This window comes from Mastigoproctus giganteus, chromosome 4, assembly GCF_048544385.1.
Source record: "Mastigoproctus giganteus isolate SK-2022 chromosome 4, ASM4854438v1, whole genome shotgun sequence".
NCBI classification, from domain to species: Eukaryota; Metazoa; Arthropoda; class Arachnida; order Uropygi; family Thelyphonidae; genus Mastigoproctus; species Mastigoproctus giganteus.
This window is the reverse complement of record NC_143578.1, coordinates 67,400,693-67,418,895: the sequence shown is the minus strand read 5'-3', so window position 1 is coordinate 67,418,895 and position 18,203 is coordinate 67,400,693. Positions and strand designations below refer to the sequence as shown.

The 18,203-nt window shown below is 37.3% G+C and overlaps 1 protein-coding gene across 1 annotated transcript in view; it reads left to right on the top strand.

Annotated features, from left to right (window-relative positions):
* The window catches only part of Ipo9 (Importin 9), a 358,080-nt gene that overhangs the window by 11,127 nt on the left and 328,750 nt on the right, over positions 1-18,203 (top strand). Inside the window, exons 2-3 of the mRNA XM_090372279.1 lie at positions 4,742-4,890; positions 9,911-10,112. Coding sequence (XP_090228405.1) covers positions 4,742-4,890; positions 9,911-10,112 — 351 coding nt within the window. The remainder of the gene's footprint in view (positions 1-4,741; positions 4,891-9,910; positions 10,113-18,203) is intronic.

The following is an 18,203-nucleotide window of genomic DNA, read 5'->3' as shown; positions in this document are numbered from 1 at the left end:
AGAAAAGGAGTGTTGAGTATTATATGTGATTACTCACAAGTATTTTTTAACTTTCTGTCACTCACATCCTTGATTTTAACAAGTAACATTTGCAGGGCGATAGTGTGATCCTTTTTGTTTTTATTATAAAAATAATGTTTTGCTTTTTTACTGACCTGAAACTGATGATCTATTAATTATGATTTGTTAAACACATTTAAAACATATCAAATAAACATAAATGAGAGAAACCAAAAATAATAAGTTTCCATCACTTTTTTATAATTTAGCATTAATTTAGCAAAGAGAGCATTCTTATATAGCATCAGCCAAAAAAAAAAAAAAAAAAATACCCTTCCCATTTCACCCATTCATTCACTCCAAATGCTTGTCTAGTTCTGCCTTGAACTTATTTCAGTTGCTGACCTCCACTATGACAGATGGAAGTTTATTCCAACTATCAACCACCCGCTGGCTAAAGGCAAATTTCCGCACACCTATTCTACAATTGTCTTTTCTCAATTTGAATTTATGCCTTCTCAGTTAAGTAATCTAAACAAGAGGAAGAATCCCATTAGCATTGAGCTTGCTCAATCCATTCAAAGCCTTATACAATTATATCACCCACAGGTACCTAGTCTCCAGAAGCTGCAATTTATAGAACCCACTCGCCAATCTTGGCACCCTTCTCTGTACTCATTCCAGCAGCTCTACATCCTTCCTAAAATGGTGTGGCTTCACCATTGCCTTATACAAGGTAATGGTGAAGCCACACCTTATCCCTGCTAGCAAAATTCCTGTATATCATTGACAAGACACCGTGAATTACTCTTTCAAACTGTCTGCACTTCTCAGAAAACTTCATATCTGACTGCACAATTACTCCCAGGTTCTTTTCATTCTCCTTTTTTTTTTTTTTTTTCATGAAAACCCCAAACACGAGAGGTATTAGAACCTATAGTACTTAATACCATGCTTGGGTTGGAGGTTGAGAAGACGGAAGAAGATATTTTTTGACATTAGACTTGAACTTCTGTACACTGTAATTTTCAGGAAATATGTATGAAAGAAGGTCGTTCCAGAAAACGGCAGTCGAACGAATAAACAAGGAAGATGAAAAGTTGGTTCTGTGAGTTAGAAGTTGGACAATAAATGGATATTGGCTGGTGGCGACATGTGTTTGGACTGTTTTGAAAAAGCCAATTCAGTAGAACAGTGCCCATGGAAGAAAAGGCATGCATCAGAAGCAGTATGTCTATGAGACAGAGAGTAGAGAGGAGTCATTAATTAACTAACTGCCCTCTTCTAAATGGAATCTAGAAACCTGAGAGAGGTTTTGGCGGCACTGCCCCAGAGGTGGAAACAATATTCCATGGTAGGGCGGATTTGTGATTTTTACAGAGTGAAGAAAAGTAACGAGAGCGAAAGAGAAAACCAAGTTTTTTAGATGCAGGGGAAGCAATATTTGTAATGTGCTTGTGCCAAGTGAGAATAGAAGTCAGGGTAATCCCAAAAAGAGATATATCATTTTGCCTAGAAATCTGAGTGCCACCAAAGATAAGCATAGGAGCAGAAGAATCCTTTTTGCAAGATATAAGACAAGTCTGAGTTTTAGAAGGATTGAAATCAACTAAGTTGTCTTTGCCACACTGGAGAATTAACTGGAGATTGGCATTTAAGGAATTGGTAGCGGATATTCGAGAATTTGAAGCTGATTGAGCAGAGCAAGGTTTCTCAAAATGGAAAGTGGAATGCAATGTGCTAACATCGACAAAACTGTGGATAGGATTTCCAGTCAATGGAAGAACTTCATTAATATATAAGAGGAAAAGAGTGGGGAAAGAACTGAACCTTGGGAGACACCAGCATTAGTGGAGAAGTTAGAAGACAGAGAGCCATCTACCCTCACCCTCAGTTTGCGATCAGAGAGAAAACTGGATAACTAATTGCACAAAACAGTTGGCAAACCATAAGATGGAGGCTTGTTGAGAAGATCTTTATGCAAAACACAATTGAAAGCCTTTGAGATGCCAAGAGCAACTGCATGTGTTTCACCGAACTTTTCCATTTAATTAGTTCATAAATGGGTAACATAAGCCAGAATATCACCAGTGGATCGACACTGATGATATTTGATCAGATGGGAGGTTTCTAGGTAGTTTAAGTTGGCGGTTAATTGATTTCTTCATTACTTTAGAAAGAGTAGAATTAATTGCAATGGGACGATAATTGGATGGGGGGGATTTGTCACCCTTTTTAGGAACAGGGTGGATATAAGCAAATTTCCAAGCAGAAGGAAAAAACACCTTTGGAACAAGAAAGCGAAAAAAGGGGGCAAAAAACAGTAGTAAGTTCAGGAGTACAGGTTTTGAGAACAAGTGGAGAAATACCATCGGGACCTGGATGTTTCTTAGCATCAAGTTTCGTCAAAATCCTTCTGGCATCCTTTTGACGAAAGACTACAGGAGGCATTGAACGGAGCATGTTGGGAATGGTGGAAGGCATTTTACCAAGATTATTAATACACTAGTTGGAAGAAAAATGGGATGTTAGCAGGTCAGCTTTATCCTTGGCTGAAGGGACAACAGAACCATCTCGTTTCGACAGAGGTGGGAGCAGAGATGGGCAAAAGTTGCGGCCAATAGCTTTGGAAAGAGACCAGAATGCTCGGCTACCATTAGGGCAAGAAGCAAGTTTTCTACTTTTAGCCTGTTCAAACTCTAGTTTGGACTGATTAATAACTGCTTTACAATTGTTGCGAGCTTTGGTGTAGGCAGAAAATGAAACTGAAGAATTAGAAACAAGCCAGTTACGATATGCAACATTCTTCTCTTGAACAGCCTTAGCACATTTATTGGAAAACCAAGGTTTAGATAAAGGATGAGATTTTAAAGTGGAGTGTGGGATAAAGGATTCCATTCCTGCAAGAATAATTTCACTGACACGATCTGAGGAAAAGAAGAAAAGAATTCTCGCAGGTCATCCCATTTTGCATTCTTGTAATGCCAAACAACACGAAGTTGGGAATAGCCATGAGATAAAGGCTCCATTGGAGAAGAGACAATCACCAAGTTGTGATCTGAAGTGCCTAAAGGACTTCTCACTTCGACTGTGTACTTAGAAGGGTTTTTTGTGAGAAAAAGATCAAGCGTGTTGGCTGTATGATTAGGATTGTCCGGTATTCTTGTAGGTAAATGAACAATCTGTGCTAGGTCATTAATAATTGCAAAAGCCTCAGCATCTCAACCAGCTGGGTCAGTGTGACTAGAAAACGGAAGCCAGCTGGAGTTGTGAACGTTAAAATCTCCAAGGAAAATTACCTCACTGTTAGGAAAGTTGGACTGGAGAAAGTCAAGTTGCAAAGAGAGGAAGTCAGAGAGCTCCAAGTGATTAGTGGAGTTGGGAGAACGGTTGAGACAACAGATGAATTTGACACAATGAGGTAGAGAGATTTTAAGCCAGAGAAGACAAAGAGAGGCGATTCCAAATTGCCAAGTCTCTGACAGGGAATATCAGAACGGACATATGCACAAATGCACTACTGCACATTTGAGATGAGCAGTAGTTGAATCAACCGATAATTGAGATTCTGTCAGAAAAATTAAAAGCATTATGGCATGACCAGAGTGAATGTTTTGCCAAAACTGTTTAAGAGAAGAAGTAAAGATTAATATCAAAGTAATTACAAAAACATTTTCCTTAGCTTTTCCTTCACTGCTAGCTAAGGTGTCAGTGGGGATGACTTGGGTAAAAATGCAGTTTGATAATTTTTTACATATATGACTATATGGCAAATGTGCAGAAGTTTGCCTTTAGCCAGTGGGTAGTTGATTGCTGGAACAGACTTCCATCTGTTGTTGTGGAAGTTGATAGCTTACATAAAATTGAAGGCTGAACTAGACAAACATTTGGAGTGACCGGATTGGTGAAATGGGAATGTTTTTTTTTTTTTTTTTTTTTTCTTGGCTGATGCTGCGTAAACTTGCTTTCTTACATCATATGCCTCAACTAATGCTAATATCATTCTTTAAAAAAAATTACAGTAATTATACAAAAGTTATCTTAGACAGCAGTACTTTAAGCTTTAATGAAATTAAATTTTAAAACATGCTATGTTTAAAAATTTACACCCTTAATTTAAAAAAAAATATTAATTCTGCTGAAAATTGCAAAAAAATATATATATATATTTTATACATAAAACAGAAATATTAGTCTCTTGTTCTCTTACATTTTATAGTTTTAAAAAAATACAATAAGCAGAAATACATGCATATATATTTTATTATATATATGTAAATGTTATTAAAAAACATTAAATATCTGAAACTGTTATTTACTTCTATTTTGAGGTTTCATGTTGAATATTCAAGTTCTTTGGAATTTGGTGAAAATAGGCTAGAAAATTGCTATATATATATATCTATATATATATATAGTATGTGATACAGGAAGTCCCTAAATATGTCTTATTCAGGATAGTGCAAACGAATACAGGCAGAGTCTGATGGCATTCGATGAAAAAGAAGAGATAAAATTGCAAAATCTGTTTTGTATAATCTTTCTTTTATGTTATTAAGCACTTTAAGATCATTTTAAGATTTTCTTTTTCTTAAATTATTTGTTAAATAACTATTATTTATATTTTAAATAATATTATTATTTAAGTATTATTTTCTCAAATTTGATTAGTATTAAGCCTTTATTGAATTTATTTTATGTTATATGTTTATTTGAAGAAGAATATAATTTATTTCTTTAGAGTTTGGAGTTCACCTAGCAGAACTTACCGTTGATCCAAATGGTCCTTTACCTATAAGACAATTAGCTTCTGTTTTACTTAAGCAATATGTTGAAGCCCACTGGTCCTCACATTCTGAAAAGTACCGCCCACCTGAGACTACTGAGGAGGTTTGTTTAATCTGTGTGATCTCTGTTTGCATTGTTCATTCTTGTTGGAATTTGATTTTTTTTTATTATATATTAAAATTGATAATTTGGAATGATGTAATTAAGAAGCTTGGGAATAAATTTGTCATGTTATAATGTAATTATAATGCAATTTATTTAATATTTCATAGAAACTATTTGTTTATCCAAGAAGATTGAAAACAATTGTTAAAAATACTTCTGTTTTGGGTATAGTCTGTAATATTTTTTTTATTCTCTCAGAATAAAATATTATTCTGGGAGAATAGTATTCTTTTTGCGTGAGTGACACAGAATAATATTTATTCTGTGAGTGAAAAATAAGTTACAATAAGTAATTGCTGTAATATTGGTTACTTATTTCATTATATCATAGTATTTAACTTTTTATTCATATTTACTTTGCATTTTACTTTTTAGTATAAAAGTTAACTGCAAGGTGTTACTATTAGAATAGCCTAATGATGGTAAGAATTGCACTTATTCTTTATCTGCCAAAACAAAAAATAAATAAATTCTCCAGTAACCCATCCCATAACCAAAAATTGCCCAATTCTGCTGTGTGCGTGTGTGTGTGTGTGTGTGTGTGTGTGTGTGTGTGTGTGTGTGTGTGTGTGTGTGTGTGTGTGTGTGTGTGTGTGTGTGTGTGTGTGTGTAACAATTTTGTGTTACTCATAGAAAACATACAAAATCCTAGGTAAATTTCACTTGAACCAACTATCTGTTCAGAAACAGTTGCAGTTTATATTTTATAAATTAAGTATGCTGAATATCTCTTTGGGCTACTGGTGAAAATTTGCCAATATGGTGATAAATGCTGGCATACATTTTGGTGGAACTGATCATGGAAAAAAAAATAATAAATAAATGCATCCTATATTTTATCAAGAAAGGTCAATCAGATCAAATGCTTTGACATTTGAATTTCTCTGTCCACTGGAGTGATTTCTAAAGTCCTCTTCCATTGAGACTGTAATTAGCTGATCTGAGGTGGAGGGAGTAGGTCACATCTCCCAGTAAGTTATTCGAGGTTTTTCTGCTTTTGTAACATGCAAATTGCTACCCCCCTCCCATGCACACACATTTCTATACATAAAAATACAGTATAAGTGGGGGAGGTCTAGGTTCAATTTCTGTCAATGATTGGAGGATTTATAAGATCCTCTTCAATTGAAGCTGAATTAGTTTATCTAAGCTGGTGGATATAGGGTCCCCCTTCCTTTCCCCCATGAGTTATTCTGGGTTTTTTTTAGCCTGCACAACATCAGTGTTTTAATCAAAAGATTGTCCCATGAATACACGCTTGTGCAGACAAATACATAAAAATACAGTATAAGTGGGGGAGGTCTAGGTTCAATTTCTGTCAATGATTGGAGGAATTTATAAGATCCTCTTCAATTGAAGCTGAATTAGTTTATCTAAGCTGGTGGAAATAGGGCCCCCCCCCCTTTCCCCCATGAGTTATTCTGGGTTTTTTTTAGCCTGCACAACATCAGTGTTTTAATCAAAAGATTGTCCCATGAATACACGCTTGTGCAGACAAAGACACAACACTGATATGAGTCAAGCTCTGGTACTTCGAGAAATAATTTCTCTGCCTATTGTTCTCCATGGCAGCTTAACTAGCATGATACATCATAGTCTGTTACTCATTTGGTTAGTAACAGAGAGGGAGGTTTAATTCTTGTCTTTGACTGGAGGAATTTCTAAAGTCTTCTTCAGTCAAGGCTGTTTAGTTAGCTGATCTCAGGCAAAGTAAGTGGAGTTCCCTCTGAATATTCTCGGTTTATCAGTTCTCACAACATACAAATTAACCTGTGAACACACTTCTACAGTCAAATACATAAAACAGATACAAGCAACAAGCTCTTTTGCTGTTAATATAATAATTTGAATTTTCTCTGTGCACTATTTGGCATATATAGAAGGCTGTTGAGGCAAACACAATTCTGGAGTTATACCCAAACAATAATAAAAGGGCTAACCCCTCCCCTAACCAGCAGCATTATGTTCTCAATTTTCACACTATACATTAGCATTCTTATATGTATGTTCACTTATTGAATATGTAATAATTTAAAATTATTTCTTAGCTAAATGCCTAAATCCCTTCTTGGCTAGACAACATCTTTTCTAAGCTTCAAAACGGTGCCTTCTGGGTGGTGGTATCTGCCAAGAATAAGTAACATCAGTCTTCTCCACTGGTGAAGCATTACTTATTCAAAGCAGTATAGTACCTCGGCCACTCATTGTGAAGGTATTCACAATATGAGGTATAATTAAACGATGCATTCATACTACCTGGGTAGAAGAAATGATGTAAGTGCAGTGCCCATGCATAAACAAACTCTCTCATGTAATAACTTAGTAGGAGTCCTTGCATCTCAAACTAAACTATATTTATTTCTAACAGGACATCAATCTTGATCATGAAAACTTGTATTCATATTTCCTCATAGGTAGTGTAGAATATTCCATCCTAATTAATTATAATATTGTAAGTTCCATGTCTAAGTCTCATTTATTAAGAAACTCTTATTGTTTACCTGTAATAAGAACATTGGCTTTCAGTGAACTTTTGGACTCTCATTACACTCGCTTATTGGTTAAATGGTAACTCCAGAATTCTCTTTAGGCTATTTAATTATTTTAAAAATTAAATTCTTTAATTGTATTTGCCTTTGTTGATTATCCTAATATAATAATATTTTCTGTAATTGCTGCTGCTGCTAACACCTGTAATGTTATTAGTAACAAGGAGCATGCAAGGCAAGTGACCAACTTGAAAGTGTAGTTTTTTTTTTTTTTTTGGGAATCATATTCACATATATAAAATTTCACAATAGTCATGCATTATTTAATGAGTATTTTTCTGAAGGTTCTAGCCCATACTCAGGAAACTTATGGGGTTTGGATCCATTGTCTCTTTCAAGATTAGTTGTTAATAAATGTATCCTAATTCAAAAATCAAAAGCTCTCAATTCAGAATCTAGAGATTTGTGGTGGAGTACTTGCGCTCCACCACTAAGCCCTTGAGATTCTCCTACCATTCAGTTCTACATACCTTCCAGAAAGTATCTGGACACATGTCAGTTTCACACTGACACCACTGCCACTCACTTCAGTAGCATGTTGGTCCTCCTTTAGCTGTTATGACACCTCCACCTTCAAGAAAAACAGAACGGTGAGTGACAATTGAACTATTGATGTGGGACATGTTGGTTGGTCTTCCCCTGACATTCCATTTCATCCTTTGTGTGTTCCATAGGATTCAAATCAGGACTCTGTGCCAACCCTTCCAACTCTTTTTAGATTTATTTTAATCAAGCTCTCTTGAATAGCACCAGTTCTACGGCAGGGAGTATTATTGTGTTGAATCAAATGTTGGCACGTACTAAAGAACTGCCACTTTGTAGAAAGCATGGAATTATGAAAAAGGTTATGGTAGGAGGTAGCATTCATGGTTCTTGTTCTCTGCACAACCAAGAATACCACAAAGATCCTAAACCATACCACAAGAAACAGTGTCACACCATAACCCCACCTCCTCTGAATTTTATTGCTGGCACAATTCACTCTTAACAGCAGACATTCTCCAGGTATCCTTTGCACCCACATCTGCAATCTGATTGGAATAAGATGTAGTGAGATTTATTACTCTGTATAACTGATTTCCTCTGTTGTATGGACCAATTATAGTGTTCATTGTACCATGCAAGGTGAGACTACTGATTGAAATTGGTGATATTTGGTCTATGAACTGCTGCTCCACCATGGAAACCAAGGCTGTAGGGCTCGGCTCTGTATACAGTGTGTTCATACCAACCCCAGCCTCTGTTGGTTCCTTAAACTACTGTTTGATTTTTGCAGGGTGACTGTCATATTACCCTTCTGTGTACCCTCTGGCCATATGGAGTAGTCTTATTGTGCATTGCTGGATGGTAGTGATACTGTCCTACTTCTGTTTTATGGTAACATCACCAAGTTTTACCCCTCATGAAGATCTAGTTATTTTGGTTGGTGTAGGCTGTCAGCAATTGCATTAATTGACAAGCTGGCTATTTGACATCCATTAATAACACCCTTCTTGAAATCAGTTTGGCTCTACCTGCCATAATGAGAATGACTTACTTCTGTTTGTGTGACTCATATGCCTTCCTTATATGCTGGTATAAGTCAGTTGTTTATCTAAGAAGGTCCTGTGCGTGTGTGTGTGGGGGGGGGATCTGGATACTTTTTGGAGGGTAGTATAGCACATGTTGTAGATCTTTATTAAATCTCATTTCTTAAAAATGAGAATAGGTTCTTATTTTAATTTTGTTTTTAATGAAAGCTGTGGTTATGAGAAAATGTTTAAGCCATAAGTCTTGATGATGCAGCATCTCTGATCCTCTGCCTTGTATGTTTTATGAACTTCTTGATTTATGTAAATTGGTTGTCTTTTTTGTGGTATTTACTGATTTCTTTTTAGTTTATAAAGCCCTTTAAATAGTCTATAGGTATTTTTTTTTTTCTATGATACTTTTTTCTATGAATAGTAATTAGCAATGCATATAGTGGATATTAATCTTAACCGTAAATACCAATTAAGGTTATTACTATAATTAATACCACTCATATACCACGTGAAATTAATAAACTATATTATTAATTTCATGTGGTATATGGTTTGGTTTGCGTTTTTTTTTTTTTTTTTTTTTTGTTTTTTTTAGGAGCATTAGCAACTAAGACCATATTGCTCCGGTCATTCCCTGACCTTTCCACATCCTCCGTATTTGGTGGTCATGGGCTCGAACCCCGGTTTAATCAAGAAGCGTGTGCTATGCACTGCTGCTCCTGCCCACCTGACTACAGAAGCGCCGTGGTATATGAGTGGTATTAATTATACTAATAGTCTTAATGGAAAACAACCACTTAACGTCCTTCCCTAACTACATAAATACCAAATGTGAAATGTCTGAAATGAAATGCAAATAAATAAAAAAAATTTCTTTCACTTTAGGCAAAAGTAGCAATAAGAAATTTGTTACCAGTTGGACTCCAAGAATCTATTAGTAAAGTACGTTCTAGTATTGCCTATGCTATTTCTGCTATTGCACATTGGGATTGGCCAGAAGCATGGCCACAGCTGTTTGAGATACTTATGCATTCTTTGACCAGTGGCGATAGCAATGCTGTGCATGGTGCCATGAGGGTGTTAACAGGTAATCAAATCCTTTATTTTAATATTCATATCAGATATATAACTTATGCTCAGGCATTAGTGCGCTTTATAAATCTATTGCTTTCAGATTGAACTGTGTATAATATTGATAACTGTAGGTCCTGTGAAGGGTAGAACTTTGTAGATTTTATTATATATAATTACTTATTGTTTCATTATCTAAAATTGAAATGATAAAGGTGTCTGAAATCATAAGGCAAGTTTAAGTTTACCTTTTTTCTAGATTTAAGTAAGGTTTCCCCCTTACATTTTTAAAATATACAAATATGTATAGGCGTTGTTTTCCTTATTGATGTGGACTTGCAAAGCTGATGCATCTGCTCATAAGATTAGTGCAGAGAACTTGTCATGTGCTGCATATGACACTTATTTTGGACATTAGAAATGTTTGGAGGTTTTGGTTAATTTGTTCATCCATAAGCAGATAATTCTCTGAAATATTTTGCTTTTGGAAATATTTTTGGAAATGTGCAGATTACCTGAGGGTTGATTTCTTTTCTGTGAATATGGCTTTCTCCAGTCTCAGATGTAAGACATTACTGGAGGTGGGGGGAAAAAGATACCTTTTAATTTTATTGGTAGAGAAAGTTTTTTTTTATTTTTAATTCAAAGCATTTTTTCCCACTTAATGCTCTACATGTTCATTAAATTCACAATATCAGTTATTACTTTGTTCTTACTTACGTGAAAAGTTGCATTATTTAGATATGAATAATAAAAAGTTCCATTATCTAGATATGTCAGGTGACATTAATACAGAACATGATAGACAAAATAATATTATTGACCATTTGAACCATGATGAATGTGTTTGTGGTATGACATTAGGTCCTTGAGGTTGTCACAGACATTCTCTCAGATATGCCAGACAAGCTGTACTTGCTAACTGGGAGTCTAAGACGCTGATGGAACTGATATTCAGGTGACACTCAAGTCAAGTGGACCCAATTTCGGCGAAGTCCGAACGGTCTGTGACAGCCAAATTCTCTGCTTGCACCTTCACGATGGTGGGACTGTTAGTAATCCTGGGTATAACCTCCATGCACAAGTACATGGTGGGTGACCACCCAGGTGTGAACCAACGTAAGCAGGGGTCGAGGTGTGGCGCCCACACCACATGGAGGAACACCGCCCCTCTATGTTACCAGGCAGTACTAGGTGGTAGATGACTCTCATCAACTAGTGAAATACCACCACTTTGCTTATTGGAGGCTTGAAGTGGTGGAACCCATGTTTAGTCTCTAGAGCTAAGTTCTGGTCAACTCTTCCCTATCTCTTCCATCATGCAGTATGATTGATGACTTTTAAGGTTATGATGAATGTTGTGGCGAGATCCAATATTCCTTACATTTCAAGGGTACAGCTCTAAAACGGTGTTCACAGGCCGGCCGCTAGTTAGTACACCGGACCGAACCTATTGGTAACTCTCTAGGAGGCTTCTGGATCAGCTAGTGTATAATCTTGCTACCTCTACTCTGCCAGATAGTAACTGGAGGGAGTCAGAGTAGTGTGTATGCGGGGAGCATTGTCGAGGCCACGTTATGTCAAGGATCTGGGTATATTCTTACCACGTGTACACCATATCCAAAAATTTCATTACTTCATACAGCATGTCCCATCCACTTTTTCTTACTATTGAATACACCATGAATTGTCAAACTAATAGAGCAAGCTTATCTGCGAAAAGATCTAAACCTCCCAAGCACTTCCTAATTCATTTCGCAAATATACGTGGTCTCAATTCTAATCTCAACGATGTCCATTTCCACTTGCAGTCTGCCAAACCCCCATGTACTTTTTCTTAGAGAATCTCAGTTATCGGTTGATTCAGCTACTGCTCATCTCAGATGCCCAAATTATTCGCTGTATGATTCCTTTTGCCTCAAAGGTGGTACTTGTGCATATGTCCATTCTGATATTCCCTGTCAGAGACTTGGCAATTTGGAATCTCCTCTCTTTGATCTTCTCTGACTTAAAATCTCTCTACCTCATTGTATCAAATTCATCTGTTGTCTCTACCGTTCTCCCAACTCCACAAATCACTTGGAGCTCTGACTTCCTCTCTTTGCAACTTGACTTTCTCCAGTCCAACTTTCCTAACAGTGAGGTAATTTTCCTTGGTGATTTTAATGTTCACAACTCCAGCTGGCTTCCGTTTTCTAGTCACACTGACCCAGCAGGTTGAGAAGCTGAGGCTTTTGCAATTACTTATGACCTAGCACAGATTGTTCATTTACCTACAAGAATACCGGACAATCCTAATCATACAGCCAATGCGCTTGATCTTTTTCTCACAAGCAACCCTTCTAAGTACACGGTTGAAGTGAAGGTCCTTAAGGCACTTCAGATCACAACTTGGCGATTGTCTCTTCTCCAATGGAACCTTTATCTCATGGCTATTCCGAACCCCGTGTTGTTTGGCATTACAAGAATGCAAAATGGGATGACCTGCGAGAATTCTTTTCTTCTTTTCCTCAGATCGTGTCAGTTAAATTATTCTTGCAGGAATGGAATCCTTTATCACACACTCCACTTTAAAATCTCGTCCTTTATCTAAACCTTGGTTTTCCAATAAATGTGCTAAGGCTGTTCAAGAGAAGAATGTTGCATATCATAATTGGCTTGTTTCTAATTCTTCGGTTTCATTTTCTGCCTACACCAAAGATCACAACAATTGTAAAGCAGTTATTAATCAGTCCAAACTAGAGTTTGAACAGGCTAAGAGTAGAAAACTTGCTTCTTGCCCTAATGGTAGCCGAGCATTCTGGTCTCTTTCCAAGCTATTGGCCGCAACTTTTGCCCATCTCTGCCCAAACCAGATGGTTCTGTTGTCACTTCAGCCAAGGATAAAGCTGACCTGCTAGCATCCCATTTTTCTTCCAGCTCATGTATTAATGATCTTGATAAAACACCTCCCACCATTCCCAACACGCTCCATTCAATGCCTCCTGTGGTCTTCCGTCTATCAGAAGGATTTTGATGAATCTCGATGCTAAGAAAGCTCCAGGTCCTGATGATGGTATTTCTCCACTTATTCTCAAAACCTGTGCTCCTAAATCTACTCCTATTCTTTGCCGCCTTTTTTCACTTTCTTATTCCAAAAGTGTTTTGGAATTACTTCTTCCATTGCAATTACTTCTACTTCTAAAGTAACAGAGAAATCAATTAACTGCCAACTCTTAAACTACCTAGAAACCTTCCGTCTGATCAATGATCGCCAGTATGGATTCCGTCAGTGGATCGACACTGACGGAATATTCTGGCTTATGTTACCCATTTATGGACTAATTCAATGGAAAGGTTCAGCGAAATCCAAGTAGTTGTTCTTGACATCTCAAAGGCTTTTGATCGTGTTTGGCATAAAGGTCTTCTAAACAAGCTTCCATCTTATGGTTTGCCAACTGTTTTTAGTAATTGGTTATCCAGTTTTCTCTCTGATCGCTCACTGAGGGTGATGGTAGATGGCTCTCTGTCTTCTAACTTCTCAGGTAATGCCTGTGTCCCCCAAGGTTCAGTTGTTTCCCCCACTCTTTTCCTCTTGTATATTAATGACCTTCTTCTATTGACTGGAAATCCCATCCATAGTTTTGCCGACGATAGCACATTGCATTCCATTTTCCATTTTGAGAAACCTTGTCGTGCTCAATCAGCTTCAACTTCTCGAAAATCTGCTACCAATTCCTTAAATGCTGATCTTCAGGTAATGCTCCAGTGGGGCAAAGACAACTTAGTTGATTTCAACCCTTCTAAAACTCAGTCTTGTCTTATATTTCACAAAAAGGATTCTTCTGCTCCTATGCTTATCTTTAGTGACACTCCGATTTCTAGGCAAAATGATATATCTCTTTTGGGAATTACCCTGACATCTAATCTCTCTTGGCACAAGCACATTACAAATATTGCTTCCTCTGCAATATCTGCAGCATCTAAAAAACTTGGTTTTCTCTTTCGCTCTCGGCTTTACTTTTCTTCCAAACAGCTGCTCACTCTGTATAAATCGCAAATCCACCCTGCCATGGAATATTGTTCCCACATCTGGGATGGTGCCCCCAAAACCTCTCTCAGGCTTCTTGATTCCATTCAGAAGAGGACAGTTAGGTTAATTAATGATTCATCTCTAACAGAGTCTCTCCACTCGCTTTCTCATAGATGTACTGTTTCTGCTGCATGCCTCTTCTACAGATACTTACATGGGCACTGTTCCTCTGAATTGGCTTCTATAATTCCCGCTCTCTCTTTCAAAACAGTCCGAACATGTGCTGCTACCAGCCAACATCCATTTACTGTCCAACTTCAAACCCACAGAACCAACTTTTCATCTTCCTCATTTATTTATTCAACTGCCGTCTGGAACAACCTTCCTTTATACATATTTCCTGAAAATGACAATCTACAGAAGTTCAAGTCCATTGTCAACAATTATCTTCTTTCGTCTTCTCAACCTCCAACCCAAGCACGGTACTAAGTACTATAGGTTTTAATACCTCTCGTGTTTGGGGTTCACATAAAAAAAAAAAAAAAAAAAAAAAAAAAACATAAAACAAATCTTTTTTGGTCAGAAGTGGAAATAGTAATTTTGATGTTATATGAGCATTGCCATTTTATTTATAATCAATTCTGACTAGTAGATCATGCCAGTACCTTATTCGGGGAAATGTTTCCTAAATGGGAAGTTGTGTGGGGAGGAAACATGGTTCTGCCAGGACAAAAGCAATAACTGTTTTGAATGAAAATATGCAAAATGAACCATTTTTCTATATCACTTGATGGCAGCAGTGACACAGATGCAAAGATTTATCCAGTAGTCATAAATAAGATTTTTGGATGACTACTGGATAAACTAAAATCATCCCATGCTTATGGTATTAGACTGCACATCGATAATGCTGGTTTGCATAAATTTTAATGTTTCCAAAATTCATGATGTTTCTGGTTGTACTTTTAGTGCTAATTCTAAAAGTCCAGACTGTTTTTACCTATAACATTCAGCTATTTTGCAAGCAGTAATAATTTTTTTCTTAGATACTTATTCGATGTATATGCAATATGAATACTTCATTGTTTACTACTGAAGTAATGCTACTTAGTATCTGCTTCTAGAACAATTTTCATATGTTTTTGGCAACTTGTGCATTGTGTAAACAATCAGAATACATTTTACATTTGCATTAACTGTGTTGTGGCAAAACAAAGGCAAGGTTTAACATCATATATAAAAAAATGTATAATCTGCATATTTTGGAATTAAATTAGGTGACCAAGATAAAAGTTATCCCCCCTCCCATAAAGTGCATCATACATGTATGGAGAGCTTGCAATTGTGGAAATGTGGCAAAAAGATCATATTAGTGACTGCTACTTTTGTTCCATATGTTCAGCAGGTTATAATGCAAAGAACACGTAGCACATTGTGTATCCCAACAGTATTACTTCAGCTGTAAGGCCAGTACCCCATGGACTTGAACTACTGTTACCACTTCCATAATTTGATCTTGAATATATGCTATCAGATCCTAAATCTAATATTTATGATCATCTAGAGCAGTGGTCGGCAACCAGTGGTCCGTGAGACCAGTTCTTAGGTAAGTGACCAGTGATATTTTTATTTTAACTGTGCACAGTGTGATATTTAATGGCATCAAAGAGCTTGAGTTTGATAACTATCTTATTTCTTGTTTGGTTTGAGATTCAAATAAAATAACCCCAATGAGTGAGAAAAAACAAGCAAGCATTTTGCACTTCTTAGGTAATACATCGTGTTGTCATGAGTTGATTAATGCATCTTCGCAGCCACCGCAAGGCATCATCAGGAAGGACATTAGAACTGGAGCCGGAGAGAAGAAAAAGTTCAACGTTTCAAGAAAATATGATGTTGGACAGCTTGAAGTTTGGATTTATTCAAGAACTTGGAAGTGAACTGGATCCATGGCCGCTTTGTATTATATGTTCTGAGCATTTATCCAATGATGCCATGAAACCTTCGAAACTCGGCAAGCACTTGCAGTCAAAACACCCAGATTTAGCTAAAAAGCCAGATGAATACTTCCAAAGGATGCCGTTGTTGTTGTTATTTGGTTTTAAGGAGCATTAGCAACTAAAGCCATATTGCTCTGGGGATATGCGGTGGTCATTCCCTGACCTTTCCGGATCCTCCGTTTTTGGTGGCTCACAGGTTTAACCCCGGTCTAATCAAGAAGCATGTGCTGCGCACTGCTGCTCCTACCCACCTGGCTACGGAGGCGCCCCAAAGGATGCGTGAAAATTTGCAAAAGCAAAAAAGTTCATTAGCAACAATGATTGTTGAAGATAAGTCCTTAGTAAAATCTTATTTGATAGCACTTCAAATCGTGAGATGTAAAAAGCCGTATACAATTGGAGAAGAATTAATTAAGCCTTGCTTGTTACAAGCCTGTGAAGAGGTTTTGGGGAAACAGGCTGTCCAGAAACTGAAAGGAATTCCTATGTCTACTGACACTGTGAAGCGCAGAATTGAAGACATGGCCAAAGATATTGAAAATCAAGTGATTGCACTTGTGAAAAATTCTACGTTTTATTCAATTCGACTTGACGAATCAACAGACATAACTAACAAGGTAGTTCTTTGTTTTGTGAGGTTTGATTGCCAAGGAGAATTAAAGAAAGAACTCCTCTGTTCGCTAATCTTGTCAGGTAGAACAACAGGCTCTAAAATTTTCAATGCGCTTAATGGTTATTTCCTGAAACACAGTACTGAATGGAAGACACGTGTTGGGATATGCACAGACAGTATCGCAAGCATGACTCAACATCGTTCAGGAGTTGTTGCAAAAGTGAAAGACGTTGGACACCCAGACATCTTGTTTACTTATTGTATCATACATCGTGAGCAACTTGTGGCGAAAAGATTATCTCCAGAACTGCACGAAGTACTCTCTGATGTAATTAAAATTGTAAACGAAATTCGCCACAAAGCACTCAATTCTCGAATATTTGAGGCACATTGTGAAGAAATGGGCTCTCAGCATACTCATGTTCTTCTTCATGCTGAGGTGAAATGGCTGTTGAGGGGCAAAGTTTTTTTTTTTTTTTTTTGGTAGTTGTTGGTGCATTGGCTTCTGTGGCCATAATGCACCTCCCAAGGTTTTTGCAGTACTTTGATCCAATCCCGAGGCGGGATTCGAACCCGTGACCTTTGGGTTGCCAGGCAGGCACTTTACCCGCCTGGCTAGCCCGGTCAGGGGCAAAGTACTAACCTGATTGTTCGACCTGGGCCACGAAGTCAAGTTATTCTTCTAGCAGCAAAATAATTCGAGGTTCCACGATCTCTTGTCCGACAATGATTGGCTAGCCAAGCTTGCATACCTGGCAGATATTTTTTCTCTGTTAAACAAGCTGAACACGTCCTTGCAAGGACAGCTTATGGACGTGTTCACACTGCGAGGCAAAATGGATGCATTTCAAAGGAAGATATTGATGTGGCAAACACGGTTGGCTGAAGAAGATCTGCAAATGTTCCCAAATTTTGATGATTATATGAAAAGGAGGATGTCAACCGACATGTAATAACTCTTGTTCGATTGCACTTACAGTCGCTTACTGACTCTTTTGGTCATTATTACCCAAAGGAAGAGAACCCCAGACATGGAAATACATGGATAATAGATCCATTTTCGGCAAAAATCGAGGATAGTAATTTGAACATGAAAGAAAAAAGAAAGCCTAATCGATCTATCATCCGACGACAGTCTCAAAGGTAAATTCCACTCGTCCCTAACAAGATCTCATTTTTGGCTTTCCATAAAAAGTGAGTGCTGAGTGAAAAGGCCATCAAAATTTTAATTCCATTCACAACTACATATATGTGTGAAAAGGCATTTTCATCAGTTACGGCAATTAAAAACAAGTACCGCTGTCGTCTAGAAATACAAACTGCTCTGTGTTGCAGTAACGTCATTGGAGCCAAGAATCCAACGGCTTATTTCAAATAAGCAGCAACAAATGTCACACTGATTATTTTGCTATAAGGCTTCTGTAGCCGAGTGGTCAGAAGCGGGAGTGCAGTAGCACACGCTCTTTGAGTAGACTGGGGTTC